This window comes from Rana temporaria, chromosome 4 (assembly GCF_905171775.1).
Source record: "Rana temporaria chromosome 4, aRanTem1.1, whole genome shotgun sequence".
Lineage (NCBI taxonomy): Eukaryota > Metazoa > Chordata > Amphibia > Anura > Ranidae > Rana > Rana temporaria.
This window is the reverse complement of record NC_053492.1, coordinates 224,104,621-224,126,087: the sequence shown is the minus strand read 5'-3', so window position 1 is coordinate 224,126,087 and position 21,467 is coordinate 224,104,621. Positions and strand designations below refer to the sequence as shown.

Here is a 21,467-nt window from a genome sequence, read left to right as displayed (position 1 = left end):
ACTGTGAGGTTTGTTGGTTCCCCATCAGGGAAATAAACTCTCTCTAACAGGGTCACTAATAGAAATAAAACTGAGGGTAAATCCAGAATAGAGAGAAAATCAATCATTGAGGATGCTTATTCTAAGGACATTTATTTAAGCAGGGATATTCCACACATTTGAAAAATACCCTCTCACTTCCTGTTGAGTCTACAGGACAGGAAGTGAGACAAAAGCTCCCCGAGACAAAATAAAGGTTGATTTTACTGCCCTCCCTATTTAAACCTTAACAAAACTAAGCAAATGTTATACATTTCTTTTAGTTACTGCGCTTTGATCATTGATGTTTGCATAATTAAATAAGATCTGTTATCAAATATAACAAAAAGAAAATGTCACTACAAGGCTGACAGAAATATAAATCTGTTGGAATATTGTGATTTTATTGTAAGGGCATCAAATAATTTTTCCTTTCACTGAAATTTTTTTGGCCAAAACAAATACAATACATTATTTGACCATAAACGTGTTATATTTCACTGACAAATATGAATTTCGTTTGGAATATTTTTACAAGGTAAATACAAGCATTTGTCTATAACATTTCAATCCCTTTCATACAGTATACTGAATAAATAAGCTAACATACAAGGTAAAAACACTCCATTGTCATGTTTAGTTTGACCTCTACCCCCAATGCTCTTGAAGGTGTGGAACTGGTGATAATCATCTTTTTATAGGTGGTAATTGGAAAGACTCAGGATGTGTGTACAGAACAGCCTTGTGAAAAAACTGCAGTGTTTGCTACAATTTGCAGAAATTAAAAGAAATATGACAATTGACAGCGATGGGTGTGTTGATTTATCAATATAGGACATAGAGTACATTACAGGCAGATGTAGAGTGCGGAGCATTGAATGAAGGAAATGCATATGAAAAAACAATTGTTTAGCAGTGAAAGGTCTGAGTTTATAGATAGGACACCAGAGAGTTTGTAGCCCTATAGCTAAATCACAGGTGCAGGAAGTTCTCAGATACCACAAAGGTTGTGAAAGCTGATATAATAAACAAAGCATTTAACAAATTTACACCTCACTCAGCTCTAACAATTGAATATATGAAACAAATTTTATAAATGCATATCTATTTGCATCATCTTTTTAAAAAAATGTGCTTTCTGAGATTCTGTTTGGAAACCCCTCCTTACAATTTTGCACCTCAGTTCACTAAAATTGTATATTTACAATTTGAAATCTATACACTATTAACATACAAGAAGTCTCATTACTGTTAATTAACATAATATTATTTTGAGTATAAGTTGATGTGAAATGCATAAAGGTTTTCTCATATGCCTATCCCTTTCCGTTTGAACAACACTCATTTTTGTAGCAGAAAACCTTGGTTCTAGCATATGATAGAGTCAAAAGTAGTTTAAGTTGTAGAAAACACTGCAACCTAAACTTTCATTGCTAGTATCTAGTGAATTACATGCATAGTGGTAAGCAGGGCTCAAGTCCTGCGGGAACGCATGGGAACGGAGTTCCTGCACTTTTTTCACAGCAGGAACGCAGTTCCCTTTGCAGGACTTAGAGCAGCCGAGCCGTCCGAGCCAATCCTTCACTAAGCGGTGATGCCCGGCTCTAATCACTGTCAAAGGCAGGCAAACCTTTGTAATCCTTTATGTTACTGGTCGCTTCCTGTATATGGATTCATTGGGTAGTGTGCGGGTATTCCGTCACTTCCTCGATGCCGCAATGTCTCTTGGGAGCTTTTGTCATTGTTCCCAGGTGACATTGCGGAGGTCTGCAGCGAGTTATTGCGGAATTTATGAAGAACTTGCTTAAAGGAAGGCATCAAGGAAGTTACGGAATATCCGCACACTACCCGATGAATCCATATACAGAAAGCGGCCAGTAACAAAGGATTACAAAGGTACAGTGGATCGGAAAAAAAAAACACGCGGTTTAGTAATTATGCATATGAGCGTATCATTTTTTTTTTTTTTTTAGTGGGGGAGTGGATCTTGGGTGGGAGTTCCAACACTTTTTTCCCCAGGACTTGACCCCTGGTGGTAAGACATCATTTTGAGGAATTTACTAAACTGTGAAACTAGTTAAAGTGCAGCAAACCAAAACATAAAAGTGTTTACCTGTGTTCTCAAACATCCAATCATGACCAGGAGAAGAAACACTTTTTAAACTTTCCCCCATATGTTGGATGTTTGAAAAGAACACAGATTACTTTCAATTCACCCACTACTTTTCACTACAATTCTAGATCCATCATCTAGCAACTAATGCTTTCCAAAGCACCTCAAGGACAGCACCTAATGTTTTCACAAAATGAAACTACATTACTCGCATAATTACAGCCTTGCAACCTTTTTCTCATAGCTATGTAATAGATATACCTTAAAAAAATTGACATTATATTTCATTGCAAGCCACAAGACTGCAGATGGCAACAAACCATCAGTAAGATGAATGAGGGAAACAAGTGTGATTTACACCTTGTCATGATATTTAATTGCATAATCCACCACTTCCTTGGCTACTCTATTTTAGGAGGAGCATCCAATTGGATTGGCTCTCAGTTAACTTTAAGCTTGCTGCATAGTACATTGATATTGTACCCTGTCTACTACATGCACAAGTGAAGTTGAAAGCATTTCTTGCCAATACATTTGGTCTACATATGTGTGGTTTCTTCATGATGGAAAGCCATCTGCAGTATTTTAGTTTGCCAACATAATTCCTTTTTCTGATAGTACATGCCTTTTCTGAAAAAGTTGATGGATTAGGGAAACACATTGTAAAATATTATTAATACTGCATGCTTTGAATAAAAATAAAAGTTAAAGATAACCTCCAGGATCCTCCTCCGCCAATCCTCCCGACCCCCTTACAACCTTACTACTACTGTACTTGATAGCATAGAAAAAAAATGCTCTATTTTAGTCGCCTAAATCTAAGATCGCATGATGCTTCAGTCCCAAGTATTCTGTGTACAGGAGGAAGGGACTGTTTTTTGGGTGTCCATGTCAATGTCTGCGTGACATGAACACCTACAATTGGCTGTCTGGTGCTGGAGCCCTCAGGATCCAAAAGGGAGCATGCAGGGACATTGTCAGTGTGAGTGGACTGTCAAGTACTAGCAGGTACATGCACATCTGCAGAACAGGTCCCAATCCCCTGCACCTGGAAACAGTACTGATGAGAAACCCAGATGAGACTTGGGTGTGTATACCATTGCTTCACAAGATATTTTAAAAATAAATAAGAATAAATGTATGGTGAGAGGGTGGTTGTGTTTTGCCCGGAAATGGACTTTAAACCTCACATCTCAACACACATTATAATTCTCTCTCATCATGCCTTTTTTTGGCATGCAGGAATATAACAGCATATTTTAAGTGAATGGAAAATTTTTATGGGCAGCTCATAAAACGTGGAAAAAAGGTTTGGGAACAACTGCGCTAGGGTGAAAGATTAGGATTAATAAGCAGCAATTAGATTGTGTATAAACAAAGAAATAACGGATAAAAAGAATAATTGCGCTAAACCCAAACGTGCACTAGTGATTAAACTAATGACCAAGTGTGTATGCAAAACCACTGTGTCCGTGTTTGATACACAAACTCAGTGGAATCAGGGGGCCAGATGGCCTCTCTGCTAGCAATAATATATATGAATCAAGTGGTCAGTAACATAAATAATTGTAAATCATGACCACAATAATTGTTAAAAGAAATGACAAAACATATAGTGATATAAAGTCCATATAGTCCAAAATAATTTTAGAAGATAAGTTGTAGGTCCATATAGCAAATGAAGACACCCGTGAAGATTCCAGAAATGTAGTAATAAAACACCAAACGTGAATCCTCCACCAATCGTGCAGCTGCTTACCAGAACTCTGGGTCCTGCCGGACCACTATCAACATATCTCTCAACCAAAGATTTTAAGGCAGCAGTGAGTCCTCCACTTGTACTAGAACCAATCCGTACTCAACGATGGACATAGAAGATAAGACAGAGCTCCACATGGCATAAAATCCGGGTGATTTATTAAAATAATAGTAAAACTATGTACATACAACTCACAATTCAGTTGAAAAAAGACAGCAATTGGCCTGTAACGCCGGCCGGTCGTATCAGGAACAAAGAGCCACTCGTTGGAGTAATGCAAAGGATGGCGTCCACACGTCACTCACTCCACCCGACGCGTTTCGTGACAAGATCACTTCGTCTCGGGGTGATCTTGTCACGAAACGCGTCGGGTGGAGTGAGTGACGTGTGGACGCCATCCTTTGCATTACTCCAACGAGTGGCTCTTTGTTCCTGATACGACCGGCCGGCGTTACAGGCCAATTGCTGTCTTTTTTCAACTGAATTGTGAGTTGTATGTACATAGTTTTACTATTATTTTAATAAATCACCCGGATTTTATGCCATGTGGAGCTCTGTCTTATCTTCTATGTCCATCGTTGAGTACGGATTGGTTCTAGTACAAGTGGAGGACTCACTGCTGCCTTAAAATCTTTGGTTGAGAGATATGTTGATAGTGGTCCGGCAGGACCCAGAGTTCTGGTAAGCAGCTGCACGATTGGTGGAGGATTCACGTTTGGTGTTTTATTACTACATTCCTGGAATCTTCACGGGTGTCTTCATTTGCTATATGGACCTACAACTTATCTTCTAAAATTATTTTGGACTATATGGACTTTATATCACTATATGTTTTGTCATTTCTTTTAACAATTATTGTGGTCATGATTTACAATTATTTATGTTACTGACCACTTGATTCATATATATTATTGCTAGCAGAGAGGCCATCTGGCCCCCTGATTCCACTGAGTTTGTGTATCAAACACGGACACAGTGGTTTTGCATACACACTTGGTCATTAGTTTAATCACTAGTGCACGTTTGGGTTTAGCGCAATTATTCTTTTTATCAGCTCATAAAACGTAACTGTGTACATTTCATAGGAACAGACCAAACAAATTGGTAACATAATTGTACACGTTTCCTAATGGCAAGTTCAAGTACATCCTTGAGATGTTAGAGCTAGGACTCCCTAAACTTCATTAAAAAAAAATATAATTTGAATAAAATATATATGTTTAGCATTATAATATAAGTTTACGTTCTCTTTGTTTTTCGCTATGGAAAAAAGTAGACTGATAATACAGTGAAAAATCAGCCTATCAACATTCCATTCTGCCGTCAGAACTTTAAAAAGAATCGAATTGACCTTTTATCAAAAAGGTTTCTTAAACACATTTCACAAGTTGTCAACCCCCCTTTTCTCTTTCATGACATCCGTGTATCTGAAAAGTGGCAGTCACCTAAAATATGATTAAACCATCTGATTTAGCCTGTAAATGTCTATCCCGTAAGGTTATTTAATCATAACAGTCAAAGTTCAAAAGAAGATACAGTATTCATTTATCATAAAGAATTGGACCCTTTAGATTCTCGAGATGCCATACAGTGGGAGACTGCAGAAAATATAGCTGTTATGTTATACCACAGATACTACACATAGCCTGAATTTTGTAAAAGGTGATGGTATAAAGCTCGTTGAATGCTCTGCTGGGATGAAATATTGTAGCAGAAGCCAGTGTGATGGCAACAAACCAATTAAACTATTTATAGTAATTGAGGAAAACTTTCTATTTATACATCCCTTGTAAAATTCCTGTGTGTGCATAGTAATAAAGTCATAAATGATTCCTAAGAGACTTCAAAAGGAATTCAGAGTAAAGGTTAGGAGGAGCAGTGTATAAATGGCATTCCCCTCTTTGTCCATGTTCTGTAGCTCCACTGGCTTGAAGGCGATATTCACTTTTTACAGAAAGTGGCCTATGCAGACAAGGGGCCTCATGTGTTTTAATGGACTACACACACAGCCTTGTAAGGATACAAGGCATATGCATGGCTTTCGAAAATGGGTACTCCCCTGCAATGCTAGGGGTGAATGCCAATGGCTGCTGAGTCCTGCAATTAACCACTTGAGCTCCAGAAGTTTTTTTCCCTTTCATGACCAAATTTATTTTGCCATTTAGCACTGAGCTACTTTAATGCCCTTAATTGAACTTGTAATTGGGCGGTCATGCAGTGCTGTACACAATTTATTTTCACACAAATAGAGCCTTCTTTTGGTGGTATTTGATCACCAATTGTTTTTAATTTGTCATTTTAAAAAACAAAAAAAGTTTTGAAAACAAGGTATTTTCTACTTTCTATTATAAAAGATATCCATAAAAAATGTCCTCATACATTTAGGCCAAAATGTATTCTGCTACTTGTCTTTGGTGGAAAAAAAAATTCCAATCGGTGTATATTGATTGGTGTGAAAGTTATAGCTATGGTATATATACTGTTTTTTTTTTTTTATATACTAGTAATAGCAGTGATAAGCGACTTATGATTAGACTGATAGAGCGGCAGACAATCTGACACTGGCTGGGAACTGACACCAACATTACCAGTGGCACTAATACAGTAATCAGTGATAATACTGTCACTGTACTAATGACACGGGTTGAAAAGCGGTTAACATCTTGGGGCAATCAAGGGGTTAAGGGTGTACCTAACAAGTGTTAATGTGTGCTTTATTAACCCAATATTTTGTTTAATGTAAAAAATTATGTTACTCCAAGTAGATACCCAACATGTCATGCTTTAAAATTGCACACACTCGTGGAATGGCAACAAACTACGGTACTTAAAAATCTCCATATGTGACGGTTCAATTTTATTTTATTTTTTTTAACAGTTACCAGTTTAGAGTTAAAGGCATCCTGGTGCTAGAATTATTGCTCTCACTCTAACTAATAATTGTGGCAATATCTCACATGTGTGGTGTGAACACTGTTTACATTTGAGGGCATGACTTGCATATGCGTTTGCTTCTGTGCACAAGCATAGAGGGGCGCTTGAATTACTTTTTTTTTTTCATAATTTTTACACTGTCCCTTAAAAAAAAAAAAAAACATTCATCACTGTCAGGCCTCGTACACACGACCGAGAAACTCGACGGGTGAAACACATCGTTTTGCTCGTCGAGTTCCTTGTGAAGCCGTCGAGAAACTCGACAAGCCAATTTTCTCCATTCCCATCAAGGAAATAGAGAACATGCTTTCTTTTTGGCTCGTCGAGTTTCTCGACAGTTTCCTCGACGAAAATGTACACACGACCGGTTTCCTCGGCCAAAAAATATCTCCCAGCAAGTTTCTTGCTGGTTTTTGCCGAGAAACTCGTTTGTGTGTACGAGGCCTCACAAGGGATGTAAACATTCCTTGTGACAGTAATAGGCAGTAACAGGTACTCTTTATGGAGGGATCTGGGGTCCATTGGCCCTCAAATCCTTCCTTTGCACTTAAAAGCATTCAAAACAAGAAATCTGGCTGTTTTGAATACTGTCATTTTTAAATCTGGCCCCTTTAAGGCTCCAGTATACCGGAAGTAATGTCATGACATTGTGTCCAGGTTACTAGATTCGGGACTTTGGCTTTGACTGGGTCTCCGGCCAGCCAGGGGACAAGCCACTTGGTGGGACAGGAGAGACAGTGCGAGTCGCGGAAGGCAGCAGGAAGGGGGGGGGGGACACGTTCCCTCCCGCTGCTTGCAGTAGCAGGTGAGCAGCTGAATAGCCACATCGGTTTTTATTACAAAAAAAGCTGTCCATTGGTGCTCTAAAAAAACGGTACTGGAGTGATGCCTGCAGCTGAAACCAAAGGCTGCATATTTGCGTTATGTCAGCGTAAAGGGGTTGAAAGAAACCTATCAGAATAGAAATATTTTAGTTGATACTATTTGGCTGTATTTTATATTGCAAGTTTTAGGAGTTCTATGGTTATCCTTCTCAGTGGTAAGTCATTGAGGTGGCACAAATATGTGTAATATACATGCACACAGCCCAATTTAAACCTAGGCCACAAGGGTCAGCACTTTGGTGTCCAGACAATTAAATCCCTGAGGAAAACAGGTGATTAGCCCTGTGTCGTCACATGTATGGGAGGGGCCAGGATGGTGGAGGAGCTCAGATACATGCTTGTTTGTAAAAGCTGTTAACATATACAAGTTTGGAAGTCGTTTGGTGAGGAATCCTATGCTTAATGCTTTTAAAGTTTGATGTGCTGGAAGCACCCTGATGTTATGTTTTCTAAATACATTTTTAAACTATCGATAATGTACTATCCAGCCTCTTTCTTGTTTTAAAACGGAGGACAACTTTTGTATTTTCCTGTGGGATCCTGCTGAGCCAGTTTCTCGTAGAGCCCAGGAGGGGTTCAACTGCTAATGTGGACCAAACTTAAGTGTGCTTCCGATATTTTTTTTTATGTTCAATATTGATCTTTTATTGTTTATGGCACCATCTTTGCATTTGTAAGGTTCAGCACTGCATTTTTTTTTTATAATTAAATTTGAGCTGTCCGTCGAGCCTCAGCGCTTGTAGTGCTCTTACCCACATCCAGCTTTAAAGGCATATTTAGTGGGTGTTGCCACTAATTATGCTTTCCAAACCCTGCTGCACCGCTCCGCCAGGAAGCCCATCCCACCTGCTCAGCTTCTCAAGGAAGTCAACTCCCTCCTGCCCAGTTCCTCTGGGAAGTCCATCAAACCCAAGTGTGCAGTGACAACAAGCAAGTCACACTGGAGTATGGGGGGAAATATATGTGTGTGCGCAAGCCAGCTGTCTGCCTTTTGTTGTTTCTAAACATAGTTTTAATAGAAATGGGAGCTTGGGGCTATTTTATGATAACAAACTGTTGCTAAGTCAGACTGTGGGCTTCCAAATTATTATGAACCTACACACACAAAAAAAAAACTGTTTACTGTTACATACATTATTTATACCCAGCTACACCCTATTGATAGGATGGGCTTGGCAAAGCTTGGTTATATGGGTTGTTGTGCCGTTTGCCATGTCTGCTTCAAAAGGGATTCTGAGCTGTACTAGGCTGGCTTTAAACCTTTGCATGCATGGTAATGTGTTTTACACTGTATATCTGCATTGCAAGGAATGGAATCCTAATGAACATATACGCAGTATGAAGCATTATGCCTGCATTTCAGTGTACCCAAATGTATGTATGTGAATGCCCATTTGTGGCAGTGTAGGTATACTTTTTGAGGATGTCTGCAGAAAAAAAATTATTAAAAGCCAGCAGCTACAAATACTGCAGCTGCTGACTTTTAATATTAGGACATTTACCTGTCCTGGAGTCCAGCACCGTCCGCAGCAGAGGACGCGCGATCGCTCATCACTCTGCTGCCCCCCCACCATCCCCGGAGGGAACCAGTACACAGAGGGAGCCAATCAGCAGGCACAGCGCAACTTGCACATGCGCCGTAGGGAACCAGGCAGTGAAGCCGGAGTGCTTGACTGCCTGGTTCCCTACGGCGCATGCGCGAGTTGCGCTGTGCCTGCTGATTGGCTCCCGCTGTGTACTGGGAGCCGAGTGTTTCCAGCACACAACGAAGGGGGGGGGGTAGGTGACGTAATGCCCGCAGTCTGCCCGAGACTGTGTGGCCGGAAGTGGGTGCAAATACCTGTCTTTAGACAGGTATCTGCACCCCCCTCCCCCCTGAAAGGTGTCAAATGTAAAACCGGAGGGGGGGGGTTCCGATCAGCGGGAGTTCCACTTTAGGGTGGAGCTCCGCTTTAATTGGTAAAATGATGGGGGGATAGTAATAACAAGCCAGAGAAACAGGCGTCTAGAGATCAGCAAAGTCGGGTGCAGCAAACAGAATCAGGAACCAGAAAGGGAGTCAGCCAAGCAAAACATTTTCACAGAAAAACCCAGCACAGAGAAGCCAAATATGTTGACCAAGGCAAAGGCATAGAAGATCTGATCCAAGGAGTTTATATAACCAGAAGCTCTAGCTGAAGAGCAGGAAATGAAGACCAGGTGAGTCACTGTGGAAGGAAGAGTCTTTGGCAATTAGCCGTCAGCTGAGCACAGAGCTCTGAGAAGGAAGGGCTGAGGCCCAGCTTTGACACTGAGCCACATAGCAATATGCCAACATGATAATGACCCCAAAAACACCTCCAAGGCAACCACTGCCTTGCTAAAGAAGCTGAGGTAAAGGTGATGGACTGGCCAAGCATTACTCCAGACCTAAACCCTATTGAGACTCTGTGGAACATCTTCAAATGGAAGGTAGAGGAGTGCAAGATCTCTAGCATCCACCAGCTCTGTGATGTCATGGAGAAGTTTAAGAGGACTCCAGTGGCAACCTGTGAAGCTCTAGTCTAGTGAACTCCATGCCCAAGAGGGTTAAGGCAGTGCTGGAAAGGATTTGTGGCCAAACAAAATTTTGACACTTTATGCCCAATTTGGACATTTTCACTTAGGGTTGTACTCACTTTTGTTGCCAGCGGTTTAGGCATTAATGGCTGTGTGAGTTATTTTGGAGGGGACAGCAAATCTACACTGTTATACAAGTTGTACACTCACTACTTTACATTGTAGCAAAGTGTAATTTCTTCAGTGCTGTCTCTTATAAAGATGTAATAAAATATTTACAAAAATGTGAGGGGTGTACTCCTTTTGTAAGATACTGTATGTATGCTTTTTAAAATACAATCTTCATATGCTTCACCCTTCTGTTAAGTTGGGCCTGAATCATGGGGAGAGAACTCTTCCAACCCGTCCCCACCATTACCCGCTCAGACCCTCAACTAAGTGAGTTAGTCCAGGTGATCTACAACCCTAAAGAGCTATTATCATAGTGCAAGTCAGGGGCGGACTGGCCTGTGGGGCAGGCAGGATATTTCCCCCCAGGCTGCCTACCTTATCACTAAAACGGCCACAGCGCTGTCTTTTACTTAACCTTTTTTTCCCGGCTGTGACAAGTCTCCCCTCTGCCTGAGAGAAGCTTGGTTGAGCAGAGCAGTGTCAGTGTATCAAAGCTCCTCCCCTCCCCAGTCTGTTCTGTAAACACACACAAGAGGAGGAGGGGGGAGCAGGGACGCTCTGATCTCAGGTCTACACTAAGGTTTTTATTATGCACCGTACTGTAGATGGAGGAGGGAGTGGGGAGAGTGTCTGGAAAGGAGGACACGGTAGATGTCATATGATATGAGTAATCGAGGGGTTATGAGGATATGTGCTGGGAGGGGGAAAGCAATGCTACTGTAGAACTTCAGTGTGTCACTCTCTTCCTTCCTAAAAAACACCCCTCCAGCACATATCCTACCCCCTACCCATCCCCCTTGCACTGTCTCTTTCCACTGCCCCCCAGCACATATCTATCTTTCCCCACCCCCTGCTAGCACTAGCCCTCTCCCCAGGACATATCTGACCCCTGCATTTCTTGCAGAACACTCGCAATTCAGCCACATGCATTGTTTACTGCTATACTGTTTTCGAGCTATGCGCCACATTACTAATCTCTTTCAGGCCACCAAAAGTGTTCCAGGTCTTTCACAATCTTATAGGGTGTCCCCCCCCCCCCCCAAAAAAAATGCCACTGCTAAAGTGTTCGGGTTTGGCTTGAAGAAAAGGTGGGAACCCTACAATGCCTGGGTTGAACAGTACTAGAAGGCAGCCGCTGACTGGCTGCGCTGCGCTCTTTGAGTTGTAGTCTGGCCACACTGAAGTTCCTGGCAGTGGGAGCAAACTACAACTCCCACCTCCCAGGAGTCTCAGAGGCAGCCAGCACGTCACACGTGACCTGAGCGGCTGTGGGCTGGGACTGGGTGTTCTGTCATATTCACCAACTCGTCACATTCTCCAACAGAGTCTCCGGAGTGGCAGATGAGATTCATCACCCCCGCCTTCTAAAGAGGCTGTGCAAGGAAAGTACCTAGCTGTAACACATACCCAGACCCTGACACATGCCCAGCTGACCCCTCACATCCCATGGGCACTGATCAGGCTGTACTTATGATGGCACTGTCTGCATGGGTGAGGTGGCACTAATCAGGCTGTACAGATGATGGGCACTGATTAGGCTGCACTGATGCCTGGGCACTGTCTGCACTGGTTAGGCTGCACTGATGGGCACTCTCTGCACTGGTGAGGCTGCACTGATGGGCACTCTCTGCACTGGTGAGGCTGCACTGATGGGCACTGATGGGCACTGATCAGGCTTCACTGGTGAGGCTGCACTGATGAGGCTGCATTGATGGGCACTGATGATGGTTAGCCAATTCGGTGGTTTAACCACTTCAGCCATGCAAGGATTTACCCGCTTCCTGACCAAGCCATTTTTTGCAATACTGTATTGCTTTAATTGACAATTGATGTGAAATGCTGTACCCAAACATAATTGATGTCTTTTTCCCACAAATGGAGCTCTCTTTTGGTGGTATTTGGTCACGGTTTTTTTTTTTGCGCTATAAACAAAAAAAAGAGTGAAATTTTGAAAAAGAAAAACAATATTTTTAACTTTTTGCTATAATAAATATCCCCCAAAAAAATATATTTCTTCATCAGTCTAGGCCAATATGTATTTTTTTTTACTCATTTTTGGTAAAAGAAAAAAAAGAAAAAAACGCAATAATCGTGTATTGATTGGTTTGTGCAAATGTTATAGTGTCTAGATAATAAAATAAAAAATAGATTTGACATTTTTATTTTCTCCTAGTAATGGCAGTGATCAGCGATTTTTAGCAGGACTGCGACATTGCGGCGGACAGATTGGAAACTTGACACTTTTTTGGGACAACTGACATTTATACAGCGATCAGAGCTAAAAATACCCACTGATTTTTGTATAAATGTCACTGGCAGGGAAGAGGTTAACACTAGAGGACGATCAAGGGGTTAAGTGTTCCATAGGGAGGTGTTTTTAACTGTGGGGTGGGGGGGTAGTGACTGGGAGTTGAGAGAGATCGATGTTCCTGATCACTAGGAACAGCAGATCTCTAACTCCCCTGTCAGAACAGGGATGCCTGTTTACAATGACAGATCCCCCTTCTGTCTCTATCAGGAGCGATCGCGGGTCGCCGGTGGATATCGCGGCTGTTAGCCACGCGCATCAGCTCCAGCGTCACGCCGTGTGTGCTGGGGAGCCAACCTGCTGCTATATAACAATGGCGGCTGATCGCTAAGGTGTTAATGGGCCACTTGACTGGACTTGCCCCCCGGGCCTAAGGCTGCCAGCCCCCCCCCCCCTGGTGTAAGTCTTGGTAAATTGCTTTTGGTTCTGTACATATATGTGTTTTTGGGGGGTAGCTGAGGAGAAAAAAAAAAGAAGAAGTATAAATCCAGCCCTAAACATGTGCTTACACTTCCCTGTCTTTGTTTTGTATTTTATTCAGCTATGAAACAATACAGCACACTGAAACTTTCCCCTGCAATGCAAGCGAGCCATGGTAGTTCCCATATTTATATATTGACAAGTTCCTTTTAATATCCGACGATGTACAATTACAGGACTTATCTTGCAACTTCCAAATCCACTTTTTTTGTATCCTCTTTATCAAAGACTATAATACAATGGGTGTGAAGAAAGTCATGCATAATTAGTTTGGAAGGCTACAGTGTGCTTAATGATTAAAAAAAAAAAAAGAACCACAGTAATGATAAATATCACCACACAATATATATTTCCTTCTAGAATACTGATACTCTTAATTCTGGTTTGTGAGTGCCCAAGAAATGTATCTGTGTGACTCCAGGCCAGCTAGGCCTCAACTAGCCTAACACGTTACAGAACTATTGGTTCCTAACAAATAAAAATACAGAAAATAGAATAGATGAAAAAGGTAAAATATGGTTACCTGTACTCCTGGATCACCTTTCTGGCCTGGTAAACCAGATGATCCTGGTAGCCCTGATTCACCCTAAACAAACAGAAAAATATAAAATATGTTTACAATGTTTGACTGAGAATATGAAGAAGCCGTGTCTGGTTTCTAAGCCACTGGTAAATCTTGGTAAAACAAATTTACTTGATTAAAGTGTATTTGAAACCTTTTTTGATTATAGATCATGTTTCTATTGTAGATAAAGCAGGAAATGGTTGGAAACTGTCAGGTTATTATTGCTATCTGTGCTATATGTGGCATCATTATCCTGATGACCTTTTTCATTGTGAGAAGAAATTCAACATTTTAAGTTGTCACTGGTACAAGAGGCGAGATCTTCAAATTGCTAGCGATGTTGCAGTGACAGCTGACTAAACGAGGATTTCATTTTCTTTGGAGATATCTCTGCAAACTTTCAGTTGCATCTTGAGAAAGGCAGTGAAGAAAAATCTCTAAAATAGGGCCACAGATAGCAAAAGCAAAGAAAAAAAATGGCAGGGGTTTAACCATTCTGTAATCTATCCAAAACGAAATGTGTTTTGGCCTTAGGTATACTTATGCCCCATACCCACGATCGGAATTTCCAATGGAAAAAGTAAGATGGACTTTTTCCATCGGAAATTCCGACCGTGTATATGCCCCAGAGTTGCCAACCGTTAGTAAATGTACAGTAAATGTACAGTTTGTAAAATCTGTAATTTTTGCATCTGTCCATGGATTACAGATTTTACAATGGTTTGTAAATTTACTGCAAGTTGGCAACCCTGGTATGCCCCATCTGAGTTTGAAGAATTCCATCGGAGTTTAGATAAAGAACGTGTTCTCTTTTATTCCAAAGGAATTCCGTCGGAATTCTGATGCAAGTTTGGCCACGTACACACGACTGTTATTCTTGACGTGAAAAATTAAATTTTTTTAATGTCATTAAAAACGATTGTGTGTGGGCTCCAGAGCATGTTTCGCGACGTGAAAAATGTAGAACTAAATTTTCGCTTCATTTTTCACATTGTCGTTTTTAATGTCGTAAAAATGATCGTGTGTAGGCTTTAACGACAGGAAAAAAACATGCATGCTCAGAAGTTATTAGACTGGAGCACTCGTTCTGGTAAAACGAGCGTTTGTAATGGAGATAGCACATTCGTCACACTGTAACAGACTGAAAAGCATGAAGACAAGAAAAACGTCCGTGTGTACACGGCATAAGGTTTTTTTTTTCTTTTTCTAGACATTCAGTGGCAGGAACTAATAAAGAAGTCCAAAAGAAGACAGTATAGATTTTAAATGGTGTTGTATTATTACTTTACTTTAACAATGGTCACCAGGACAAAAAGAGGAGTGGAACTCTACAGTGGGGACAGCATTAGCCACTTCAATACTGGGCACTTGTACTACCTTCCTGTCCAGGCCAATTTTCAGCTTTCAGTGCTGCCACACTTTGAATGAGAGTTGTACAGTTTTATTCAAGGCCAAATGAAAAAAAACAATACTGAAAACGAAAAAAAAGCCAACGCATTTTTCTTCGGTTCTTATATAAAATTTTGCAGATAAATTGTTCACAAAATCAGCCAAAATGTATTCTGCCACATTTCTTTAGTAAAAATCACCCAAATCAGTGTATATTATTTTGTGTGTAGGAAAGGTATAATGAACACAAACTATATACAGCATCTGGAAATTAATCAGTCCTGATGTAATGAAGGCCCATCTAATTTCTTGAGTCAGGACAGTACAGATATCCCCCAAATGACCACTTTGGAATATAGGCAGTCCAAGGTATTTAGTAAGATGCACAGCAAGTTTTTGTTTTAATTTTGGGAAAATTAAGAAATGAAAAAAATATATATTTTACGATTTTTTAACACACTTTGACCAGAGAAATATATTACCATAGTAATGTACTACTCTGGGGAAGTGATCAGTATTTTTTGCAAGCATTTTACTGAATGAAATTGATTGTTTTGTTGTGATTAGCTGTAACTGGCCACAGCTGATCACATGGCACAGATGGGATGTGACAGCTAGCAACACAATTGTACACAATGGATGGTTTGAAGAGAAGCCTTCCATTGTTTTCAAGATGGGGATACACATCAAAAAATTCAGCCAGTTCAGCAGGAGCTGTCCCAATTTGGAATTTGTGTGTAGCCTTCTCTGTTCAACAGAAGCCGACTGATGGACCAGCTTCTGATGATCATTCTGCTGGAAAACCAGCAGTCCATCAGCCACTGCAACCAATTGATGCATCGCTGATCAGGGTATTATGACAGGGGGAGTAGTACCTGCTGTCAGAATACAATAGTGCAGGGGGGGGGCATCACTTGTGTGAATTCAGGAATCTGTGAGGTTTTTATTTTTTTGTTCAACCTGCTGGTTGAATAAAAAAACTCAAAGCACATACCTACCTTTAAGATTTTAATTTTTCATGCTATGGAGCAGATTACAAAATTCAGTACATCATATGATGCGCTTATAAATATTCAAAAACATAGCAGTACTGGAGCATTGACTAATACATTTAAAATTAAATCTGTTGAAGGCATGGCAAAAACAGTGTTATAGAGCAAATTTATACCAGGTAACAACGGTCTCAAATTCCAAAACTTGTTCTGCCCTTGCTGAGTAATCAGTGAAAAACTACAGGTTTAGTGCCTTTTATTTAAAATGTTTGTTTAGTAGTAGAAATTAGTATTTGTATTTACACAGAGCGAGATCTGACACAAACACAACCTCGAAAAAGACTGTGGGCCAGATTCTCGTAACTCCGCGTAAAATTGTGCGGGCTTAACGTATCTGATTTACGTTACGCCTCCGCAACTTACACGGGAAAGTGCTGTATTCTCAAAGCACTTGCTCCGTAAGTTGCGGCGGCGTAGCGTAAATCGGTGGGCGTAATCCCGCCTAATTCAAATTTGGATCAGGGGGGGCGTGTTTTAAGTAAATGTACTGTGACCCAACGTGATTGACGTTTTTCCCAAATGGCACATGCGCCGTCCGTGGAATTTTCCAGTGTGCATTGCTCCAAAGTATGCCGCAAGGACGTCATTGGTTTCAACGTGAACGTAAATGATGTCCAGCCCCATTCACGGACGACTTGCGCAAACGATGTAACTTTTTCAAATTTCGTCGCAAGAAACGTCGGCCATACTTAACATTGTTACGCCGCACTTATGCCACCATATAGCAGGGGCAACTATACGCCGGGAAAAGACTAACGTAAACGGCGTAACTTTACTGCGTCGGCCGGGCGTACGTTCGGGAATTCGCGTATCTACCTAATTTGCATACTCAACACGGAATTCGACGGAAGCGCTACCTAGCGGCCATCGTAAATATGCATTTACGATACGACAGTGTAACACAGTTACGCCTGTCGGATCTAAGGGAAATCTATGCATAACTGATTCTAAGAATCAGGCGCATAGATACGACCGCGCAACTTAGAGATATGACGGCGTATCTGGAGATACGCCGTCGTATCTCGTTTAAGAATCTGGGCCTGTATATCTGCAATTATTGGGCAATGGTACATTACTAAGGATTTAAGGCTCTTTAAGTAAACTGAGTAATGAAAATTATAATACAGGTTGTAATTGGCCCTTTTTTGAAAATAATAAAAGTTAATAAAGGTAGTGGATACTGAGTCCAGTATGTGGGATTGATGGAATTTATCAGGTGATCTGCTAGCAAAGCAGAATTTTTCAAATATTTTCTCATCTTTGCTCTGTAGCAGAAATATGTATGAATGTGCAGCTTGTCAATGCGACTCTGTGCTTGGACACTGCAGAGATAGAATAAAAACAAATGTACCCAGAATGAATTTAGCAAGCTGAATACACTGACAGACTTGGCAGAAACATATTCTTTTATTTACCAAATCACTGTGTCTTTGTTGACACATTGCCCTTAAAAATTGAAGCAGTGATAATTCTTTAAACATATACCTGTGCAATTATATGCATACAATCATGATCCATACCTTATTTGGGAAGCAGTAGCATTTATTTTCAGGTGGCAAATCTGTGTTTTGTTGGGAATGCACCTTGACAACTGATGGGGAGACAGGAGGCTCTTGGTCTCCCTGGGTATTGCACTAAAAACAAAACAAATAGTCAACCTCATCCTAAAATAATTGAAAGATGTAATCTATATATTACCCTGTATTGTACTGTACACAAAATATATTTACAAACATTTTAATACAATTATGTAAATTAAAAATATTAGCTGTGATCAACCTGATGAAGTGTTGAGGGAAAAAAGTTGTGCTTGACGAGGTTAAAAGGTAACAGCTTGTATTAAAAGGCAATTATCAAACCCTTCCCACCCACCTGGCATGCCTTTAAAGAGTTCTGAATGTGCCTTCCATTTGTCTTGCGCATCTCTGAGGAGACTTAAGAAATTGATAGTGTCAGTGCATCTTAAAGACATTTGGAGGATCTTACATAAAGAGACGCATTACTTGCCACCACGACTCGTATTTTCACCTGGATTTTTTTTATTTCTGAGCTTCCACTTGTTAAACATATAGACATTGGCCCAATGGTAGTATCGCATCATTCCCCTGTTCTGTTTAACATCATTGTGAGAGAACGTTCCCTACCCAGTGGCACCTGAAGAATGAATGAAAATTTCATTCAAAGCCCACAGTAAATCTAATAGCTACAGAGAGACTTAAGAGAATATTTTGCTACCAACGACTCCTCAAAATTGTCATGCTTGCTTTTGCTGGAGGCACACAAATATCTGATTAGGGGTACCCTTACTAGGCTGATGGCTTGAGATAAAAATGAGAGGCAGGCCAAGATAAACTCACTGGTGGACCAAATTTGGGCACTGAAATTGCTACACAAAAAATCCCTTGCGGCCCAAGCCTTGATTGACCTGGGAGGAATTACTATCTCCGATGATGTCAAATGTGAAGTCTAAATTGCTTTATACCAGGAAGATTTACTATAAATTCAGCAGAAAATCAGGCTGACCTTTGGGGACTGTGCCCCTGCATTGCTTTCGCCAGTCTTATATCCCTTGCATTCTCTCTCCTTGGGTGAACAAGCTGTACAAATCGTTGGATATTGCAAATCGTTTGTGACTTTTACAGCAAACTGTATAATCTGACAACTGGGGAGGGTCAACCCTCTCCTGTGGACCGCAAGACTAAGAGTGAGACTTTCCTTGTCAAGTCTAGTATGCCCAAGTTGCCTACTGAGGCAAAGGATGCTGTAAAATCCCCCACCCAACACAGGAGAGAAAATGTTTGTAGCCCTGAAAGATGTAGCTGGGAGATGCACCCTGACCAGACAGGTTTTCATTTCTGCACCATCATACATTTAAATGTTTTGCCTCACAGTTTGTTCAAGTACATAACTCCCTCCTAAAAGATGTGGCCTTCCCTAGGGACTTCCTTCATGCACATATTTCCCTGCATGCACATATGTGCTAACTATGGACCAATATATCTACTAAATGTACATTTAAAAATGTTTACAAAAATTGTTGTTCATTATCTCACCTACCACATCTTATCCATGTAGACCAAGTGGGTTTTATGCCTTCAAGTGAAGCCAAGGATAATACTACTAGGGTTCTGAATCTTCTCCACCTGGCCTGCTCGAGAGACATCTCAACTCTGCTAACTTATGCAGATGCGAAGAAGGGTTTTGGTAAATTCAACTGGGAATTTGAGGAGCGTGCTTTAATATATTGGTCTTGGGGAAAATATGTGCAAGTGAATCGATGCACTGTACTCCCATCAGTCAGCAGCTGTCAAAGTCATTGAGGCTTTTTTGCCCTACTTTACTCAAAGCAACATTATGAGGCAAGGGTATCGCCTCTCCCCCTTTAAATTTTAATCCTTACGTTAGAAGCCCTTTTGTGTCACATAAGAGGTCAGTCAGGATTCAGTCAAGGTTCTAATTAATCCCAAAAAGGTTAGTCATCTGTGCAGGGCACTTGAATTTCTACACTTAAAAAATTAAGGGGCATATGAGCACAAACCTACTGGGAACAGTAAAGGGAGTTCCTCACAAAACTGGAATTGCATAATTGTCTAAAATTAGAAAGCATTTTAACTCTAGGCAGCTTCCATTCAAGCTGCAGATATGGAATGGCTTCTGCAGGGCATTCACTTAACTTGATTTCAGAACTGTATTCCTAAAACCCAAAAGGAAATTTTATTTAAAATCGGCTAAATACACTCTGGATTAAATTAAAGCAATACATTGCCAAAACACATTAAGTACGGTTACAGGTGCTTTTCTACATGAAAGAATGCCAGGTACCGCTAGAACACACAGAAACACGTTTTCTATGTGTCCTATTCACACTGAAATGCAGCCAGGAGCTCAGCAGCAGTGACTTGTGATAAAATGTTGACATGTTGCATTTTCTTGCAGCACACTGGAAACAATCGCATGTCACTGTACAACAGAGCACTGCACTGTGTTGCAGCACACGGACATGAATGAAGTGTCAATTTAAAAATTGATCAATCCTAATGCTGTACTGAGAGCTCATTTTTTGAGGCCCCAAAATGCCAGGACAATATAAATACCCCCCAAATTACCCTTTTTGAAAAATAGACCATCCAGGGCATTTAGTAGGCTACATAGTGAGTTTTTTTGAAGTTGTGATTATTTGTCACAATTTTTGGGGAAAATGAAGAAATGTAATAAAATGCGTTTTGTTTTCACAAATTAAATTTTACATACTGTCACCAGTGGAGTACAGTTCCATCATATGACCGTGTGGTGATTATCAGGGATGATGACTGGTGACCGAATGTAGAAAAATGTTTTATTTTAAAGTTTTAAAAAATATATATATTTTTTTTAAAACCTTAAGAAATATCTTTTTTTTAAGATTTTTTTAAATACTCTCATCCAAGTAGTCCAGATATTAGGGATTTTTTTTTACACTGCTATTGTTTGATCGCTGATCGCAACTGATTATCGCTGTTATATGCAATATTTTTAGCTGTTATGACATGCCATGAGTCTGGCATATGGACCGGTAAGCATTAATTTGTTGTACATTATAAGGAAGACTCCTGCCCAGCTAGGTTCAAGATCAATGCAGACAATTCATTTGATGTCATGGGTATTTCCTGGACGGATTGCAATAAATATATTCATAGGCAAAGGACTGCCAGGAAGGGTGGATAGCATTTGATCAACATAGAAACTAGTACCAATAGGTTGATAGTCTGATGAGTTACTCAAGTGATTTTCTGCAGGGGTCAAGTCCTGGGGAAAAAAGTGTGGGAACTCCCACCCAAGATCCACTTCCCCACCAAAAGAAGAAAAAAAATGATATGCTCATATGCATATAATTACTAAACCAAATGTTTTTTTTTTTTTCGATCCACTGTATCATAGTAATCCTTTATGTTACTGGCCACTTCCTGTATATGGATTCATCTGGAACTTTAAGCAAGTTCTTTCTAAATCCCGCGATAACTCGCGGCAGACCTCCGCAATGTCTCCTGGGAACAATGACAAAAGCTCCCAGGATACATTGCGGCATCGAGGAAGTGACGGAATACCCACACACTGCCCGATGAATCCATATACAGGAAGCGGCCAGTAACAAAGGATTACTAAGGTTCGCCTGCCCCTGACAGTGACTCGAGCTGGGATTCGCCGCTTAGTGAAGGATTGGCTCGGGCGACTCGGCTGCTCTAGTCCTGCAAATGGAACAGAGTTCCTGCTGTGAAA

At 40.7% G+C, this 21,467-nt stretch overlaps 1 protein-coding gene across 1 annotated transcript in view; it reads right to left on the bottom strand.

Annotated features, from left to right (window-relative positions):
• The window catches only part of LOC120937015 (collagen alpha-1(XIX) chain-like), a 343,287-nt gene that overhangs the window by 85,399 nt on the left and 236,421 nt on the right, over nt 1-21,467 (bottom strand). Inside the window, exons 8-9 of the mRNA XM_040349912.1 lie at nt 17,732-17,845; nt 13,729-13,791 (exon numbers count right to left, since the gene is read on the bottom strand). Coding sequence (XP_040205846.1) covers nt 13,729-13,791; nt 17,732-17,845 — 177 coding nt within the window. The remainder of the gene's footprint in view (nt 1-13,728; nt 13,792-17,731; nt 17,846-21,467) is intronic.